The following is a 19,782-nucleotide window of genomic DNA, read 5'->3' on the forward strand; positions in this document are numbered from 1 at the left end:
CAGTTGTTTATCTCACTGACCAATGAGTTCTTCTTACCTTTGTTCGGTAGAAAAGTCTCCCTCTCTAAACTTCGTAGGTAGATTCATAGACTTGTCACTCTTCATGGACACACAGCTGGGAACAGGGAGGCTGGTCTCTCCTGCTTGATTGGACTTCAACACAACAGAGACAAACATTACATCTCTCATCTCCTCTGAGCTCAGATGGGGAAACATAAGAAGAGTTTCACACCAAAATGCTACACATCACTTTTCAGAAATGTTGGTAAATTACATTTTATTGTTTAATAACTTGTAACCTAACTTTTGAGAAAATGACCTTTGAATGTTTTGGTACCTACTGGAGAGCTCTTCTTTGTCTACAGGGCTGTTACTTTGGCAGATAATGTCACCCATCTAAATAAATATTTAATTTTTAACAAATTGTATGGTGTTTTTGGTTGATGTCAGTTTTCCATTGTTTGTTATGCTATAAATTGTTATTTTATGGTTGTAAGTGGTGAAATGAACTAGAAAATGTTAAATAATTACTACTTTAGTAAAGAATTACACATTATTCAGTACTTCAGTAATACTGCAGTTGCTGCAGTTGCTACATAATTCCAACAAATATTTATTAATTAAAAATCATAATCTGAGGTAGCAACTGAGTCAGATCTAGAAATCAATGAGCTAGATCTGTCCATTTGGTTTGTAACTCAGTGAACCTGCGCAGCATTCGCTCAATTAGATGCCTACAAAGAACATTTTGATACATATCAAATTACCCAGCAGCCATTAAGAAACAACAAGTCGCCAAAAATGTGTCATTTCTTAACATTTCTTCAGGCTGTTTAAATCTGCCACATCTTGATGAATAGGACAGGGACATGTGTTTTGTTTTGATTGTATACCTTTTTCTGAAAACAATTATGGTTCAAATGGTTTGATGCGCCAGGCATCACAACTGGGTTACCTGAACCTTAACGTTTGATGGCTATGCGCCAGGCATCACAACTGGGTTACCTGAACCTTAACGTTTGATGGCTATGCGCCAGACAACTGGGTTACCTGAACCTTTAAGGGAACGAGGGCAGTATTGAAAAGCCGAAAATAAACTGCCTCAGGCCTGAAGCTAGGATATGCATATGCATGGTAGTATTGGATTGAAAACACTCTAAAGTTTCCAAAACTGTTCAAATAACTGTTTAAATAGTAAAACACTGATATGGCAGGCGAAAACCTGAGGAAAAGCCATCCAGGAAGTGGGATTCTTTTGATGTTAGTGTTTTTCCATTGAAAGTCTATCGACAACATAAGTGGACAGGACCCAGATTGCAGTTTCTATGGCTTCCACTAGATGTCAACAGTCTTTAGACATTGTTTCAGGATTGTATTCTGAGAAATGAAGAAGAATGACAGCATTTCATGAGTGGTCGAATGAACTAGAACAAACTAAAACAAACATGTATTGTGTAACATGGAGTCTTGAGAGTGCAACCATATGAAGATCATCAAAGGTAAGTGAATAATTGTATCGTTATTTCTGACTTTCATGACTCCTCTACTTGGCTGGAAAATGTTTGCATGCTTTTGTATGCGGAGCGCTGTCCTCAGATAATCACATGGTATACTTTTGCCCTAAAGCCTTTTTGAAATCTGACACAGCGGCTGGATTAACAAGAAGTTAAGCTTTATTTTGATGTATGACACTTGTATCTTCATGAAAGTTAAATATTTATATTTCTGTAATTTGAATTTCACGCTCTGCAATTTCACCGGATGTTGTCGAGGTGTCCCACTAGCGGGATGCTAGTGGTTTTAACATGTACACTTTAACGTGTTCACAGGTGAACAGTGAGTTTTCACAAAGTAGCCCTAACCTTGTTAATAATAAGCTACCTGAGGTCAGAGTTCATGGTTAATGTCGACAGGTCTCATTGATACAATAGAGAAGCTGGCATTGTGACGCAGAACAATGAGCTGGGAATAGAACGTTCAGAAAGTGAGATGGTGCCACGGAGCTCAATAGAACTAATAGGAGCTGGCATTGTGACGCAGAACAATGAGCTGGGAATAGAACGTTCAGAAAGTGAGATGGTGCCACGGAGCTCAATAGACATTTTACATTACATTTAAGTCATTTAGCAGACGCTCTTATCCAGAGCGACTTACAAATTGGTGCATTTACCTTATGACATCCAGTGGAACAGCCACTTTACAATAGTGCATCTAAATCTTTTAAGGGGGGTGAGAAGGATTACTTTATCCTATCCTAGGTATTCCTTAAAGAGGTGGGGTTTCAGGTGTCTCCGGAAGGTGGTGATTGACTCCGCTGTCCTGGCATCGTGAGGGAGTTTGTTCCACCATTGGGGGCCAGAGCAGCGAACAGTTTTGACTGGGCTGAGCGGGAACTGTACTTCCTCAGTGGTAGGGAGGCGAGCAGACCAGAGGTGGATGAACGCAGTGCCCTTGTTTGGGTGTAGGGCCTGATCAGAGCCTGGAGGTACTGAGGTGCCGTTCCCCTCACAGCTCCGTAGGCAAGCACCATGGTCTTGTAGCGGATGCGAGCTTCAACTGGAAGCCAGTGGAGAGAGCGGAGGAGCGGGGTGACGTGAGAGAACTTGGGAAGGTTGAACACCAGACGGGCTGCGGCGTTCTGGATGAGTTGTAGGGGTTTAATGGCACAGGCAGGGAGCCCAGCCAACAGCGAGTTGCAGTAATCCAGACGGGAGATGACAAGTGCCTGGATTAGGACCTGCGCCGCTTCCTGTGTGAGGCAGGGTCGTACTCTGCGGATGTTGTAGAGCATGAACCTACAGGAACGGGCCACCGCCTTGATGTTAGTTGAGAACGACAGGGTGTTGTCCAGGATCACGCCAAGGTTCTTAGCGCTCTGGGAGGAGGACACAATGGAGTTGTCAACCGTGATGGCGAGATCATGGATAGAATAGAACTAATAGGAGCTGGCAGGGTGAAACATGACCAGAAATAAGGCCTGTTTTTTCACAATTACCTCATAACATATGGTAATGTTATGAAACTGGGCTCCATGGCGGATGCAGTGAACTATTCATCAGAAAAAAGTTGTGTGTCCAGCCTACTTGAGGCACCCCAAAAATAATATTCAAATTATTTACCCGGGGTTCAATACCTGTTATTGAGGCGCACGGAAAATAATATTCAAAAGTTCGGTCCTTGGACACAGACGGGTTAAACACTAAAGTTACCGTCCATCTAGTGAAGAGAGGAGAACCGGACAGAGGTAGCCAGCTTCCGTCAACGAGAGAGGGAGAAGCCCTCACCGGGATTTAACAGGTGGAAGAAACGACCGGGGAGCTCCATCGGTCCACAAGAAATGCAGACAGCCGGTGATGATGTAAATCAAATCAAATCAAATTGTATTTGTCACATACACATGGTTAGCAGATGTTAACGCGAGTGTAGCGAAATGCTTGTGCTTCTAGTTCCGACAATGCAGTAATAACCAACAAGTAATCTAACTAACAATTCCAAAACTACTGTCTTATACACAGTGTAAGGGGATAAAGAATATGTACATAAGGATATATGAATGAGTACAGAGCAGCATAGGCAAGATACAGTAGATGGTATCGAGTACAGTATATACATATGAGATGAGTATGTAAACAAAGTGGCATAGTTAAAGTGGCTAGTGATACATGTATTACATAAGGATGCAGTCGATGATATAGAGTACAGTATATACGTATGCATATGAGATGAATAATGTAGGGTAAGTAACATTATATAAGGTAGCATTGTTTAAAGTGGGTAGTGATATATTTACATCATTTCCCATTTTAGAGGCAGGGCCCCCTGCTCTCATTTTAGAGGCAGGGCCCCCTCCTCTCTCTCCTCAGAGAGACTCATTTTAGAGGCAGGGCCCCCTCCTCTCTCTCCTCAGAGAGACTCATGTAGTGGTAGCTATGGTAACTAGGATGCTGCTGGTAGAGTAGCTAGCTAGCAACTAGCCTGGTTAGTTAGCAGGTCTTTCGGCTGACCCTCGTCTCGAGGATGATGACAAATCCAGTGAACCACAAAATGAAACAAGGACAGAGAGAAAAGGATCTGACTACACTCATACTGTCTCTGACCGTAAAGAATAAAGCAAATTGAACAATAGACTTCGCAGTCTCAACACTGTAACGAACTCTGAGATCTGGCCCCATATCCACAAAGTGTCTCAGAGTAGAGAATTGGTGGTATAAGTGCGGAGAATAAACACATTTTACACTTATGGGTATAAATTAAAGCTATGCATGAAGTCTCTAGTCCCACCTAGTCAGCAGATATTTAGGACACCTCGTGAGCTGTCCTAAGTAGTTAAGAGTTAACAGCAGGTGTCCTAAGTAGTTAAGAGTTAACAGCAGGTGTCTTGATAATACTATAGAATAATGCAGTGAGTCAGTGGTTCCTGCTTCACATGTAATTGGTTTGTGGTAGATAAAAATAATGTTTTATATTTCTATATGATCAATCCATTAATAATATAGACCTACATGCAACAGTATGTCTTGTGCTTTTGGCAATGGTTTATGTATAACAAGTGATACCATTTTGCATATTCACTCATGCGAATTTCTGAAGATTAACTCAGGTTTTCGCCCAAAGGCTAAGGAGTTGGAGATGTGGCAAGAATTTGACTTGTGGTTGAAAGGTGGCTGGTTCGAATCCCGGGCCGGGTGCTGGAAAATACAGGCGGATTTGACCTGACCACTGGAGGGCTGCTGGTTTCACATCCTCAAAACATTCACCTTTCGTTGATCAGAACTCGAGAGGCTCTTCTTCACTGAACCCTAAAATATATAATTTTATAATTTTATAAATGTTTTATAAATGTTAGAATTTTTAGTGATTCTATATATTAAGGAAGTGATAGAAGCCTTTTTGGTTCTAGAAGGAACGTTGTTTTCTAAGAGTGTATAATAAACACGTTGTTATTCTGATTATTTAATTATCTACATCATGTTATTTCAAGTTCTCCTTTGGACACAACATCATGTTGTTAAAAAATAATCCTAAATTGGACATAAATGGGGCAGTTGAAGGCATCTGGGGCGTAATATGTGTTCAATGAATATGAACATTGTATGCAACGTTGTAGGCAACATTATTGGCAAGGAACATGATACCTACTATGCCAAAGATATTTAGAGTTGTTAAACGGGTGTGAAGAGTGTGTTGATATAACGGTTATATTATCAAAATTCTGCTTGTAACAACGATCAGAATTTGTAATAAAAAAAAATATGTATTCCATTATATTAGTCAATAATTAAGAGGCAAAGTGGTCATGTCATGTGAAAATTCTATCAAATATCTTACATATCAACGAGTCAGGGTGCCGCAGAACCAGTACCTCCACAGACCCCGGATTGAGAACCCCTGCAGTACCTCCACAGACCCCGGATTGAGAACCCCTGCAGTACCTCCACAGACCCCGGATTGAGAACCCCTGCAGTACCTCCACAGACCCTGGATTGAGAACCCCTGCAGTACCTCCACAGACCCCGGATTGAGAACCCCTGCAGTACCTCCACAGACCCCGGATTGAGAACCCCTGCAGTACCTCCACAGACCCCGGATTGAGAACCCCTGCAGTACCTCCACAGACCCCGGATTGAGAACCCCTGCAGTACCTCCACAGACCCCGGATTGAGAACCCCTGCAGTACCTCCACAGACCCCGGATTGAGAACCCCTGCAGTACCTCCACAGACCCCGGATTGAGAACCCCTGCAGTACCTCCACAGACCCCGGATTGAGAACCCCTGCAGTACCTCCACAGACCCCGGATTGAGAACCCCTGCACTACCTCCACAGACCCCTGATTTAGCAAATGCTCTTATCCAGAGTGACTTACAGTAAGTGCATTCATCTTAATTAAGATAGCTATGTGAGTATATATATATATATATATATATATATATATATATATATATATATATATATATATATATACCCATCTAAAATCTATTAGTTAAAAATCTGAGAACAGTAATATTGAAGGTACCCATAAGCAACCATTTCTGATTAAAACACAAATGTGAACATTTTGGAAATAAACTCATAATAATGATATCAAAAATTGTCATCTCACCTCTTAGCTTTGGTGTCATGTTCCCCAGAGAGACTCCTTTTAGAGGCAGGGCCCCCTTCTTTCTCGCTCCAGAGAGACTCATTTTAGAGGCAGGGCCCCCTCCGCTCTCTCCCCAGAGAGACTCATTTTAGAGCACTGACCCCTAAACAGAGATCCAAAATGTTGTTTGTGGTTAACACAGTAATTATTTAATGTCAATTGTTATAATTTATTATTTATCTCTTATAAAACATTTACTAACAGACACAGAAACAATCAGATGATTTAATGCAATCACATTAAAATGCAGTTGTGACATTTCATCTCCATGGTAACTGTCTGTAATAATAATAAGTCACTGTTTGTTAAGGTAGTTATAGACAGTACAGCAACAATAATAACAATAATAATAATAATAATAATAATAATAATAATAAGTCACTGTTTGTTAAGGTAGTTATAGACAGTACAGCAACAATAATAATAATAATAATAATAATAATAATAAGTCACTGTTTGTTAAGGTAGTTATAGACGGTACAGCAACAATAATAATAATAATAATAATAATAATAATAATAATAATAATAATAATAATAATAATAATAATAATAATAATAATTCACTGTTTGTTAAGGTAGTTATAGACAGTACAGCAACAATAATAATAATAATAATAATAATAATAATAAGTCACTGTTTGTTAAGGTAGTTATAGACAGTACAGCAACAATAATAATAATAATAATAATTATAAGTCACTGTTTGTTAAGGTAGTTATAGACAGTACAGCAACAATAATAATAATAATAATAATAATAATATATCACTGTTTGTTAAGGTAGTTATAGACAGTACAGCAACAATAATAATAATAATAAGTCACTGTTTGTTAAGGTAGTTCTAGACAGTACAGCAACAATAATAATAATAATAATAATTATAAGTCACTGTTTGTTAAGGTAGTTATAGACAGTACAGCAACAATAATAATAATAATAATAATAATAATATATCACTGTTTGTTAAGGTAGTTATAGACAGTACAGCAACAATAATAATAATAATAAGTCACTGTTTGTTAAGGTAGTTCTAGACAGTACAGCAACAATAATAATAATAATAATAATAATAATAATAATAATAAGTCACTGTTTGTTAAGGTAGTTATAGACAGTACAGCAACAACAATAATAATTATAATTATAAGTCACTGTTTGTTAAGGTATCTATAGACAGTACAGCAACAACAATAATAATAATAATAATAATAATGTCACTGTTTGTTAAGGTAGTTATAGACAGTACAGCAACAATAATAATAATAATAAGTCACTGTTTGTTAAGGTAGTTATAGACAGTACAGCAACAATAATAATAATAATAATAATAATAATAATAATAATAATAATAAGTCACTGTTTGTTAAGGTAGTTCTAGACAGTACAGCAACAATAATAATAATAATAATAATAATAATAATAATAAGTCACTGTTTGTTAAGGTAGTTCTAGACAGTACAGCAACAATAATAATAATAATAATAATAATAATAATAATAATAATAATAATAATAATAATAATAATAAGTCACTGTCTGTTAAGGTAGTTATAGACAGTACAGCAACAATAATAATAATAATAATAATAATAATAATAATAATAATAATAACAATAATAATAATAAGTCACTGTTTGTTAAGGTAGTTATAGACAGTACAGCAACAATAATAATAATAATAATAATAATAATAATAATAAGTTACTGTTTGTTAAGGTAGTTATAGACAGTACAGCAACACAAGGCCATGTCTCACACTTATTTTTATTCATTAAAGTAGGATATTTATTGTCTTTCAATCTGTTATTTTCTAAATGTATCTGAGAATGTAGACAGAAGGGCTAAAACGGACTTGATTGATCTGAGGAGGAAATCTTTGATCCATTCAGAAAGGTTTTTTTGCAACAAGTAAGATATTTTGTATAATGTAAAGTAGACGAGGTTATAATGTATAGTAGTGGGTTGTTAGTGATATGTAGATGTTATATTATGTAAAGTAGGCTAGGTTATAATGTATATTAGTGGTTTGTTAGTGATATGTAGATGTTATATTATGTAAAGTAGACTAGGTTATAATGTATAGTAGTGGGTTGTTAGTGATATGCAGATCAAGGTCTATACCTCAGCTATAGCCTACATATCATAGATGACCAGATCAGTTCACAGAGACCATCAGGTTTGTCAGCATGATAAGTGACCCTAACTCAAACCTACTCTGACTATTTAATTCTCTCTTCGCCAAGGAGCTCGCAGTGTGGCAGACTTTGTGATAGAATTCAGGACATTGGCTGTGGAGAGTGGTTGGAATGAGGAATCACTACAAGCGGTTTTTACCAGGGGTTGTCGGAGCAACTCAAGGACGAGCTGATCTCCTATCCAGAGCCTAGTGACCTAGATAGTTTGGTCACCTTAGCTATTCGGGTAGATAATAGAGTCCGAGAGAGAAGGAGGTAGAAGCAGTGGGGTCCATCTAATCAATCTGAGACTTTGTTACCATTCGGGTCAGGAAGTGGACCAGAACGGGTTGATAATTTTCCCTCACACGGGATTAGTGGAGGAGTCCTGCCGCCAGATCCTGAACCTATGCAAGTGGGCGGCACGGGTTAACTAAGGACGAGTGCCAACATAGACGTGAGACCAACAGCTGCCTCTACTGTGGTAGCTCGGGACATTACATCTCCGTTTGTCCTCAGCGCCCGTTAAACTGCTCGGCTCGTTAAGTTTGGGAGGTTTGTTAGCGAGCCAGTTTCAACCTCTCAAGAGCCCTGTCAGACCTCGTTTTCCTGCTACCCTCATAAATAAGAATCAGAGTTTAGAGTTTAGCGATTAACGCTTTCATCGATTCAGGTGCCGATGAGAGCTTCATTGATGCCGACTTAGTGGAACTGCTGGGGCTTTCAAGGAGCCATTGAAGCAACCACTCTGAACGGCAGTAGTCTGGCACGGATCACTATGAGGACTGAACCGGTTAAGATGTTGTTGTCGGGGAATCATTTAGAGGTTATTTCTTTTTCATTCTGCCTTCCCCCATGTTCCTCTGGTTCTTGGATACCCCTGGCTAAAAGAACACAATCCTTCGTTCGATTGGGTGACTGGTAAGGTAACTAGTTGGAGCATTGAGTGCCATGCTAACTGCCTCAGGACTGCCTGTTCTCATGCTGTCCCCAGTCGGGTCAGTGAGTCTGCTCCTCCTGATTTGTCCCTGGTTCCTGAAACATATCACGAGTTGGGTGAGGTGTTCAGTAAGCAGAAAGCTCAGTCACTTCCTCCCCACCGACCTTATGATTGTACAATTAAGCTGTTCCCTGGAGCTGCCTTTCCCAAGGGACGGTTATACAGTATTTCTCGACCTGAGCGGGAGGCCCTGGAGACCTACATAAAGGAGTCTCTTGCTGCAGGTCTCATTCGTCCCCTCGTCATCACCCTGGGAGCTGGATTTTTTTTTTGTGAGTAAGAAGGATGGCTCTCTTCGACCGTGTATTGATTATCTGGGGTTGAATGATATTACGGTCAAGAACAAGTACCCCTTGCCCTTGATGAGCTCCGCTTTCGATTCTTTACAGGGTGCTACTGTGTTTACGAAGCTTGATCTACGCAATGCGTATCATCTGGTTCGGATCAAAGAGGGGACGAGTGGTTGACTGGATTCAATATACCTATGGGACATTTCGAGTACCAGGTGATGCCGTTTGGACTTTCCAACGCTCCAGCAGTGTTTCAAGGTTTGGTGAATGACGTGCTGAGGGATATGATCGGTCTGTTTGTGTTCGTTTACCTGGATGACATCCTGATTTTCTCCAAGGAGCTTTCCAGCCACATCCAGCATGTTAAGCAGGTCCTGCAGCGGTTATTGGAGAACCGTTTGTTTGTGAAGGCAGAGAAGTGTGATTTTCACGCCCACACTACATCCTTCCTCGGGTACATCATCTCCAGGGGTGAGATCAAGATGGACCAAGAGAAGGTTCGGGCGGTTCGGGATTGGGCCCGGCCCGGTACGAGATTGCAGCTCCAGAGATTCCTGGGATTTGCGAACTTCTATCGGAGGTTTATCCGTGATTACAGCCGGGTGGCCGCCCCTTTAACTGCTCTGACGTCTTGCACCAGAATTTTCTGTTGGACTCCTGAGGCAGACCGAGCATTTCTGAATTTGAAGAGCCGATTCACCAACGCGCCGATTCTCTCTCAACCTGACACTTCCCGTCAGTTTGTTGTTGAGGTGGACACGTCTGATGTGGGAGTGGGCGCCATCCTGTCCCAGCGTAGCTCCACTGACGGTAAACTCCATCCCTGCGCCTTCTACTCTTGTCGTCTTTCACCAGCTGAGAGAAACTACGATGTAGGTAACCGGGAGCTTTCGCTGTGAAGCTTGCCTTGGAGGAGTGGCGTCACTGGTTGGAGGGAGCGGAGCAACCGTTTGTGGTCTGGACTGACCACATGAATCTGGCTTACGTGCAATCAGCTAAACGTCTCAACTCCCGTCAGGCCAGGTGGGCTTTGTTTTTTGGACGCTTCAATTTTTCCCTGACGTTCCGACCTGGGTCGAAGAACGGCAAAGCGGACGCCTTGTCCCGGACGTTCTCCAAGACGGATGAGAGTGGGGCCAAGACTGAGACGATTCTTCCCCAGAACCTTGTCGTGGGAGACGTTACATGGAGGATTGAGGAGGATGCGATGGCGGCCCTTCGGACGCAGCCCGGCCCCAGTAACCTGGTCGGTTGTTCGTGCCTGAGTCGGTCCGTTCTGCTGTCCTTCAGTGGTCCCACGCCAGTAAGATAGCTTGTCACCCTGGCGTTGCTCAGACTATGGCGCTACTGCGCAGACGATTTTGGTGGCCTGCCATGGGAGAAGATACCCGGAGGTTTGTTGCCGCATGTCCTGTTAACTCAACGTCAACAAAACTAAGGAGATGATTGTGGACTTCAGGAAACAGCAGAGGGAACACCCCTATCCACATCGATGGAACAGTACTGGAGAGGGTAGCTAGTTTTAAGTTCCTCGGCATACACATCACAGACAAACTGAATTGGTCCACTCACACTGACAGCGTCGTGAAGAAGGCGCAGCAGCGCCTATTCAACCTCAGGAGGCTGAAGAAATTCGGCTTGTCACCAAAAGCACTCACAAACTTCTACAGATGCACAATCGAGAGCATCCTGGCGGGCTGTATCACCGCCTGGTACGGCAACTGCTCCGCCCTCAACCGTAAGGCTCTCCAGAGGGTAGTGAGGACTGCACAACGCATCACCAGGGGGAAACTACCTGCCCTCCAGGACACCTACACCACCCGTTGTTACAGGAAGGCCATAAAGATCATCAAGGACATCAACCACCCGAACCACTGCCTGTTCACCCCGCTATCATCCAGAAGGTGAGGTCAGTACAGGTGCATCAAAGCTGGGACCAAGAGACTGAAAAACAGCTTCTATCTCAAGGCCATCAGACTGTTAAACAGCCACCACTAACATTGAGTGGCTGCTGCCAACACACTGTCATTGACACTGACCCAACTCCAGCCATTTTAATAATGGGAATTGATGGGAAATGATGTAAATATATCACTAGCCACTTTAAACAATGCTACCTTATATAATGTTACTTACCCTACATTATTCATCTCATATGCATATGTATATACTGTACTCTACATCATCGACTGCATCCTTATGTAATACATGTATCACTAGCCACTTTAACTATGCCACTTTGTTTACTTTGTCTTCACACTCATCTCATATGTATATACTGTACTCGATACCATCTACTGTATGCTGCTCTGTACCATCACTCATTCATATATCCTTATGTACATATTCCTTATCCCCTTACACTGTGTATAAGACAGTAGTTTTGGAATTGTTAGTTAGATTACTTGTTGGTTATCACTGCATTGTCGGAACTAGAAGCACAAGCATTTCGCTACACTCGCATTAACATCTGCTAACCATGTGTATGTGACAAATAAAATTTGATTTGATTTGATTTGATTTGTGCTCAGAACAAAAGTACCAATCGGCCTCTTCACCCCCTACCTATTCCTCGGCAACCTTGGTCGCATCTGGCCCTGAATTTTGTCACGGGATTGCCCTTCTGTTGGGAACACGGTCATTCTGACCATTGTGGACAGATTCAGCAAATTTGCTCATTTTGTCCCTCTCTCCAAGCTTCCATCTGCCACGGAGACGTCCGAGATCCTGGTTAGGAGGTTTTCAGGGTCCACGGATTGCCCAGTGACATTGTTTATGACCGTGGTCCTCAGTTTACCTCTGCTGTCTGGAGATCCTTCTGTTTGGCCATTGGAGCTACAGTCAGTCTCACTTCTGGATTTCACCCACAATCTAATGGTCAGGCGGGAGAGCCAACCAGAAGATGGAGTCCACGCTGCGTTGTCTTACCTCCTCTGATCCCACCTCTTGGTCATCTCAATTACCCTGGGTCGAGTATGCCCATAATACCCTTCCTTCATCTGCCACTGGGATGTCCCCTTCCAATGCCTGTACGGATACCAACCTCCCTTGTTTCCTTCTCAGGAGAGGGATCTTTCTGTTCCTTCTGTCCAGGCCCCACATTCGTCGTTGCCACCGGACCTGGCATCGGGCCAGGAAGGTCCTCCTTAGAGTTTCTGACCGGTATCAGATCCAGGCGAATCGTCGCCGTATTCCTGCTCCCGCTTATACCATCGGAGATAAGGTTTGGTTGGCTACACGGGATCTTCCTCTACGGACTGAGTCGAGGAAACTGTTACCAAGGTTCATTGGTCCGTTTGTGGTGGAGAGAATCATTAACCCTGTTGTGGTCCGACTCAAATTGCCGGCAACGCTTCGAGTACACCCCACCTTTCATGTCTCCTGCCTCAAGCCGGTTCTCCTCAGTCCTCTGTTGCCCCCTCCTCCTCGTCCTCCTCCTCCTCGGATGATCGGAGGTGGTCCTGCCTACACGGTGCGCCGCATAATGGATCCAGACCGAGGTTTCCAATATCTCGTGGATTGGGAAGGATATGGTCCAGAGGAGAGGAGTTGGATTCCTCGGCGTCAGATCCTTGATGACGACCTGCTTCGTGACTTTTACCGCCTCCATCCTGGCGCTCCAGGTAGTCCGCCCGGTGGCGTTCGTCGGAGGGGGTACTGTCACGAATCCCGCTTCCTGAGTCTGTGTTTGCCTGTGTTTCTGTCCTGGAGTGTGTTTCCGGTGTCCTGGAACGCACCCTGTCTGGTTGCCGGGCGAATTAGCTTGTTGGGAGATCGATGTTCACCCGCACCTGTATCCCATCAGTAATCTGCACACCTGTCCTGATCATCAGCTCTCCCCTTCTAAAGCTCTGACCTGACATCCATTCCCTGCTGGATCGTTAGCCAAGAACAGTATGTTGTGCCATAGTATCAGCCTCAAGTTGAATAGAATTTGTTTTGTTGTTTTTTTACGTATTGCTTGCCTTAAACTTACCTCCGTTTGTTCTGTCTTCAGTTACTCACCCGGATCATTTACCCCATTCCCACCTGGTCGTCGGAGGATTCCGCTACCCCATTGGATCCACCTATTTACTCCCATCAACTCACCACCGCTGCCCGCTACGCCACCTGGATATATCTACCCATTCACATTCACTTGTAAATAAATACTCACCTTCTTCCTACTCTCCTTGTCCTGGTCTGCTTCTGGGTTCGATTTTGAAAGAACGTGACAGCAACGAGAAGGCTGAACCCAGAAGACAACCCAGAAGACAACTCTAAATCAACACTTACTGATATTATCCTAAAATCCTTTCACTCATATTATTGTGTCTCTTTGTTCAACGAATGTCTGGCAGCCTGTGATGTTAATATAGTTGAAAACAGCAGGCAGGGAGGTCAACACCCTACAGGCAGCCTGTGCTGTTAATATAGTTGAAAACAGCAGACAGGGAGGTCAACACCCTACAGGCAGCCTGTGCTGTTAATATAGTTGAAAACAGCAGGCAGGGAGGTCAACACCCTACAGGCAGCCTGTGATGTTAATATAGTTGAAAACAGCAGACAGGGAGGTCAACACCCTACAGGCAGCCTGTGATGTTAATATAGTTGAAAACAGCAGACAGGGAGGTCAACACCCAACAGGCAGCCTGTGCTGTTAATATAGTTGAAAACAGCAGGCAGGGAGGTCAACACCCTACAAGCAGCCTGTGCTGTTAATATAGTTGAAAACAGCAGACAGGGAGGTCAACACCCTACAGGCAGCCTGTGATGTTAATATAGTTGAAACAGCAGGCAGGGAGGTCAACACCCTACAGGCAGCCTGTGATGTTAATATAGTTGAAAACAGCAGGCAGGGAGGTCAACACCCTACAGGCAGCCTGTGATGTTAATATAGTTGAAAACAGCAGGCAGGGAGGTCAACACCCTACAGGCAGCCTGTGATGTTAATATAGTTGAAAACAGCAGGCAGGGAGGTCAACACCCTACAGGCAGCCTGTGATGTTAATATAGTTGAAAACAGCAGACAGGGAGGTCAACACCCTACAGGCAGCCTGTGATGTTAATATAGTTGAAAACAGCAGGCAGGGAGGTCAACACCCTACAGGCAGCCTGTGATGTTAATATAGTTGAAAACAGCAGGCAGGGAGGTCAACACCCTACAGGCAGTCTGTGATGTTAATATAGTTGAAAACAGCAGGCAGGGAGGTCAACACCCTACAGGCAGCCTGTGCTGTTAATATAGTTGAAAACAGCAGGCAGGGAGGTCAACAACCTACAGGCAGCCTGTGATGTTAATATAGTTGAAAACAGCAGGCAGGGAGGTCAACACCCTACAGGCAGCCTGTGATGTTAATATAGTTGAAAACAGCAGGCAGGGAGGTCAACACCCTACAGGCAGCCTGTGATGTTAATATAGTTGAAAACAGCAGGCAGGGAGGTCAACACCCTACAGGCAGCCTGTGCTGTTAATATAGTTGAAAACAGCAGGCAGGGAGGTCAACACCCTACAGGCAGCCTGTGATGTTAATATAGTTGAAAACAGCAGGCAGGGAGGTCAACACCCTACAGGCAGCCTGTGATGTTAATATAGTTGAAAACAGCAGGCAGGGAGGTCAACACCCTACAGGCAGCCTGTGATGTTAATATAGTTGAAAACAGCAGGCAGGGAGGTCAACACCCTACAGGCAGCCTGTGCTGTTAATATAGTTGAAAACAGCAGGCAGGGAGGTCAACACCCTACAGGCAGCCTGTGCTGTTAATATAGTTGAAAACAGCGGGCAGGGAGGTCAACACCCTACAGGCAGCCTGTGATGTTAATATAGTTGAAAACAGCAGGCAGGGAGGTCAACACCCTACAGGCAGCCTGTGATGTTAATATAGTTGAAAACAGCAGGCAGGGAGGTCAACACCCTACAGGCAGCCTGTGCTGTTAATATAGTTGAAAACAGCAGGCAGGGAGGTCAACACCCTACAGGCAGCCTGTGATGTTAATATAGTTGAAAACAGCAGGCAGGGAGGTCAACACCCTACAGGCAGCCTGTGCTGTTAATATAGTTGAAAACAGCAGGCAGGGAGGTCAACACCCTACAGGCAGCCTGTGATGTTAATATAGTTGAAAACAGCAGGCAGGGAGGTCAACACCCTACAGGCAGCCTGTGCTGTTAATATAGTTGAAAACAGCAGACAGGGAGGTCAACACCCAACAGGCAGCCTGTGATGTTAATATAGTTGAAAACAGCAGGCAGGGAGGTCAACACCCTACGTATTGCACCAATAGGGTTAACCCACATGGTGGGAATTGTTACCTGGCTCACACAAAAGCATGTCTCAGACACCAATGTAGCAAACAGCGGGGCAGGGAAGCGAACTCAGGTTGCATGTGTCAAAGGTGAACAACCGACGCATCGCACCATTGACATCAATTGGGTAACTTGGTTGAAATTGTGACGTGGCTCATATAGTGAGGATCACTACACTATAGAGAAACTATGATACAATTACATTATCATATGAAATGTAGAGGATCACTACACTATAGTGGAACTATGACACAATTACATTATCATACGAAATGTTAAATGTAGAACTATAATATATGAATATTGATATATTGAATTTGACTTGACCACGTCCAGTCAGCTCCATGTTGTATGATTAAACTGACACCAACCTGTCTCAGTAGAAGTAGACTGTTAGGAGTGTTTTACTGTCATTCACTATACTAACATTACACCAGACATTTAATGTATCTACTGTTAGGAGTGTTTTACTTCACTATACTAAAATAACACCATACATTTAATGTATCTACACACTTTACAATAATCCCTGGCAGGATTCTCACCTTGTAGCCTGAATTCACAACCAGAACATGTCAAGTCATTGAGATATTTTCTGTTCTGTATATTCTGATGGATGAGGTCTGAGCTGGAATGTGAAGCTAACTGAAGCTGGCTAACTTTAGAAAACCAGTATATCTGGCTAGTATCATAGTTTAACCCTCAGGCTACGTTCAGGTTTCAGCATCAGGCAGGTATCAATATGCCGAGTCGTAGGCAACAACCTGGGTTGTATTCATTAGTTTACTCCACAGCCAACAGTTTTAAAATGTTGCTGTCACGCCCTGACCACAGAGAGCCCTTGGTTCTCTATGGTGTTGTAGATCAAGGCATGACTAGGGGGGTGTTCTAGTATTCCTATTTCTATGTTGGTGTTTTTGGTATGGTTCCCAATTAGAGGCAGCTGATTATCGTTGTCTCTAATTGGGGATCAGCTTAAGTTCTCCATTGTTGTTTTGTGTTGCACCACGTAGTCACGTTTTGTTGCTTGTTTTGTTAAGTAGTTTCACTTTAAATAAATATGTGGAACTCAACACACGCTGTGCCTTGGTCCGTCCATTACAACGACCGTGACAGTTGCATAAAACACAAACAGTTCACTGTAAACGCTGTACAACGTGACCTAAACAGTTCACTGTAAACTCTGTACAATGTGACCTAAACAGTTCACTGTAAACGCTGTACAATGTGACCTAAACAGTTCACTGTAAATGCTGTACAATGTGACCTAACCGGTTTCTGTTGCCAAACGTTTTGCTACGGTGGGAACTAATGAACACACACAACCTGTTTTGAGGAAGTGTAAGTTGTTGTTAGTCTTTCCACAAAATGTAAAAGTCTCTCTTCCACACAACAAACCTTCCTGAGTGAAAAGCATTAACAGAAAATGTTTGATTGTTGATGGTTGTGATGATGCACTCTTAGATTAAAGGGTTCCAAACAGGTCTTCTGGCTTTCCCCATAGGATATTATTTTGGGTTCTAGTTAAAACTCTTCTGGCTTCCATATAGAACCCTCTGTGGAAAGGATTCTTACAGTAGGAGATCACCCTGGTCTATAGACCTATGATACAGTAGGAGATCACCCTGGTCTATAGACCTATGATACAGTAGGAGATCACCCTGGTCTATAGACCTATGATACAGTAGGAGATCACCCTGGTCTATAGACCTATGATACAGTAGGAGATCACCCTGGTCTATAGACCTATGATACAGTAGGAGATCACCCTGGTCTATAGACCTATGATACAGTAGGAGATCACCCTGGTCTATAGACCTATGATACAGTAGGAGATCACCCTGGTCTATAGACCTATGATACAGTAGGAGATCACCCTGGTCTATAGACCTATGATACAGTAGGAGATCACCCTGGTCTATAGACCTATGATACAGTAGGAGATCACCCTGGTCTATAGACCTATGATACAGTAGGAGATCACCCTGGTCTATAGACCTATGATACAGTAGGAGATCACCCTGGTCTATAGACCTATGATACAGTAGGAGATCACCCTGGTCTATAGACCTATGATGCAGTAGGAGATCACCCTGGTCTATAGACCTATGATACAGTAGGAGATCACCCTGGTCTATAGACCTATGATACAGTAGGAGATCACCCTGGTCTATAGACCTATGATACAGTAGGAGAACACCCTGGTCCATCACTCTTATGTATGTAGAACCCTCTGTGGAAAGGATTCTTCATGGAAGCCAAAAGGGTTCTACCTAGTACCAAAAAGGGTTCTACAAAGGGTTCTCCTATGGGGACAGCCAAAGAACCCTTTTAGATTCTAGATAGTGTAGGAGTGATCACCTTGGGGCACACAGATGGGCACAGAACAAATTCACCCCACGCATCTAATTAATATCAATTAACATTTTAAGGAGAGTAGGACTATTATAACACTGTCCACCAGAAATATAATCAACTATATGAATACAATATGAATACACATAACAATATCATCAACTATATGAATACACATAACAATATCATCAACTATATGAATACACATAACAATATCATCAACTATATGAATACACATTACAATATCATCAACTATATGAACACACATAACAATATCATCAACTATATGAACACACATAACAATATCATCAACTATATGAACACACATAACAATATCATCAACTATATGAACACACATAACAATATCATCAACTATATGAACACACATAACAATATCATCAACTATATTAATACACATAACAATATCATCAACTATATGAATACACATAACAATATCATCAACTATATGAATACACATAACAATATCATCAACTATATGAATACACATAACAATATCATCAACTATATGAATACACATAACAATATCATCAACTATATGAATACACATAACAATATCATCAACTATATGAATACACATAACAATATCATCAACTATATGAATACACATAACAATATCATCAACTATATGAATACACATAACAATATCATCAACTATATGAATATAACAATATCATCAACTATATGAATACACACAACAATCGTCGTCTTACCTTTTATCTCTCAATAGAAACACAGTCTGGAATGATCATCAGGTCGTCAAAAGTGAGTTTCATTTGCTCTGCTCATTTACATATCAGGTTCTGCCTGTTCTCTCTCCCTCCCTCTCTCTTTACAGCTCTTACAATGTGTCTTGGCATACATTCTACAACTGTCTGGAACTCTATTCTTCTGTCTCTCTCCATCACTTTCTCTGTGTCGTCTGTTGCTGTCTCAGTGTCTTGTCTGGTGTCTCCATCATATCCTATTCTTCTGTTGCTGTCTCTGTGTCTTGTTTGGTGTCTCTCTCCATCATATCCTATTCCTTTGTTGCTGTCTCTGTGTCTTGTCTGGTGTCTCTCTCCGTCATATCCTATTCTTCTGTTGCTGTCTCTGTGTCTTGTTTGGTGTCTCTCTCCTTCATATCCTATTATTTTGTTGTCTCTGTGTCTTGTCTGGTGTCTCTCTCCTTCATATCCTATTCTGTTGTCTCTGTGTCTTGTCTGTTGTCTCTCTCCGTCATATCCTATTCTTCTGTTGCTGTCTCTGTGTCTTGTCTGGTGTCTCTCTCCATCATATCATATTCTGTTGCTGTCTCTGTGTCTTGTTTGGTGTCTCTCTCCTTCATATCCTATTTTTTTGTTGTCTCTGTGTCTTGTCTGGTGTCTCTCTCCTTCATATCCTATTCTGTTGTCTCTGTGTCTTGTCTGTTGTCTCTCTCCGTCATATCCTATTCTGTTGTCTCTGTGTCTTGTCTGTTGTCTCTCTCCGTCATATCCTATTCTGTTGCTGTCTCTGTGTCTTGTCTGTTGTCTCTCTC

The 19,782-nt window shown here is 42.3% G+C and overlaps 1 protein-coding gene and 2 long non-coding RNA genes across 48 annotated transcripts in view; 2 read left to right on the top strand and 1 right to left on the bottom strand.

Moving 5' to 3' along the window:
- The window catches only part of LOC127929739 (uncharacterized), a 9,242-nt gene extending 1,649 nt beyond the window's left edge, over positions 1–7,593 (top strand). Inside the window, exon 3 of the long non-coding RNA XR_008135954.1 lies at positions 7,429–7,593. This is a non-coding gene — a long non-coding RNA (uncharacterized LOC127929739). The remainder of the gene's footprint in view (positions 1–7,428) is intronic.
- Positions 1–19,782, bottom strand: part of LOC127929729 (NACHT, LRR and PYD domains-containing protein 12-like) — a 105,101-nt gene that overhangs the window by 38,519 nt on the left and 46,800 nt on the right. Inside the window, exons 1-3 of one of the 30 annotated variants that reach the window (XM_052517882.1) lie at positions 18,977–19,154; positions 6,103–6,244; positions 38–153 (exon numbers count right to left, since the gene is read on the bottom strand). The exons of 27 other annotated variants lie outside the window; for them this stretch is intronic. In XM_052517882.1, the coding sequence (XP_052373842.1) occupies positions 38–105 (68 nt within the window). In that variant the 5' untranslated portion in view covers positions 106–153; positions 6,103–6,244; positions 18,977–19,154. Of the gene's footprint in view, positions 1–37; positions 154–6,102; positions 6,245–16,435; positions 16,590–18,976; positions 19,155–19,782 lie in introns of those variants that run through there. 2 more of the 30 variants (XM_052517883.1, XM_052517897.1) reach the window with 2 other exon arrangements.
- LOC127929735 (uncharacterized) lies at positions 13,900–16,355 on the top strand. 17 transcript variants are annotated; one of them, XR_008135936.1, is made up of 7 exons: positions 13,900–13,985; positions 14,044–14,217; positions 14,449–14,680; positions 14,797–14,854; positions 14,913–15,318; positions 15,377–15,782; positions 15,841–16,355. It is a non-coding gene; the product is annotated as an uncharacterized LOC127929735 (long non-coding RNA). The 17 variants fall into 17 exon arrangements; XR_008135940.1 differs by lacking the exon at positions 13,900–13,985 and having other exon boundaries at positions 14,104–14,217; positions 15,377–15,666; positions 15,725–15,782; XR_008135945.1 differs by lacking the exon at positions 13,900–13,985 and having other exon boundaries at positions 14,104–14,217; positions 15,377–15,550; positions 15,609–15,782.

Source organism: Oncorhynchus keta, unplaced genomic scaffold (genome assembly GCF_023373465.1).
Source record: "Oncorhynchus keta strain PuntledgeMale-10-30-2019 unplaced genomic scaffold, Oket_V2 Un_scaffold_9913_pilon_pilon, whole genome shotgun sequence".
In the NCBI taxonomy this organism is placed as follows: Eukaryota; Metazoa; Chordata; class Actinopteri; order Salmoniformes; family Salmonidae; genus Oncorhynchus; species Oncorhynchus keta.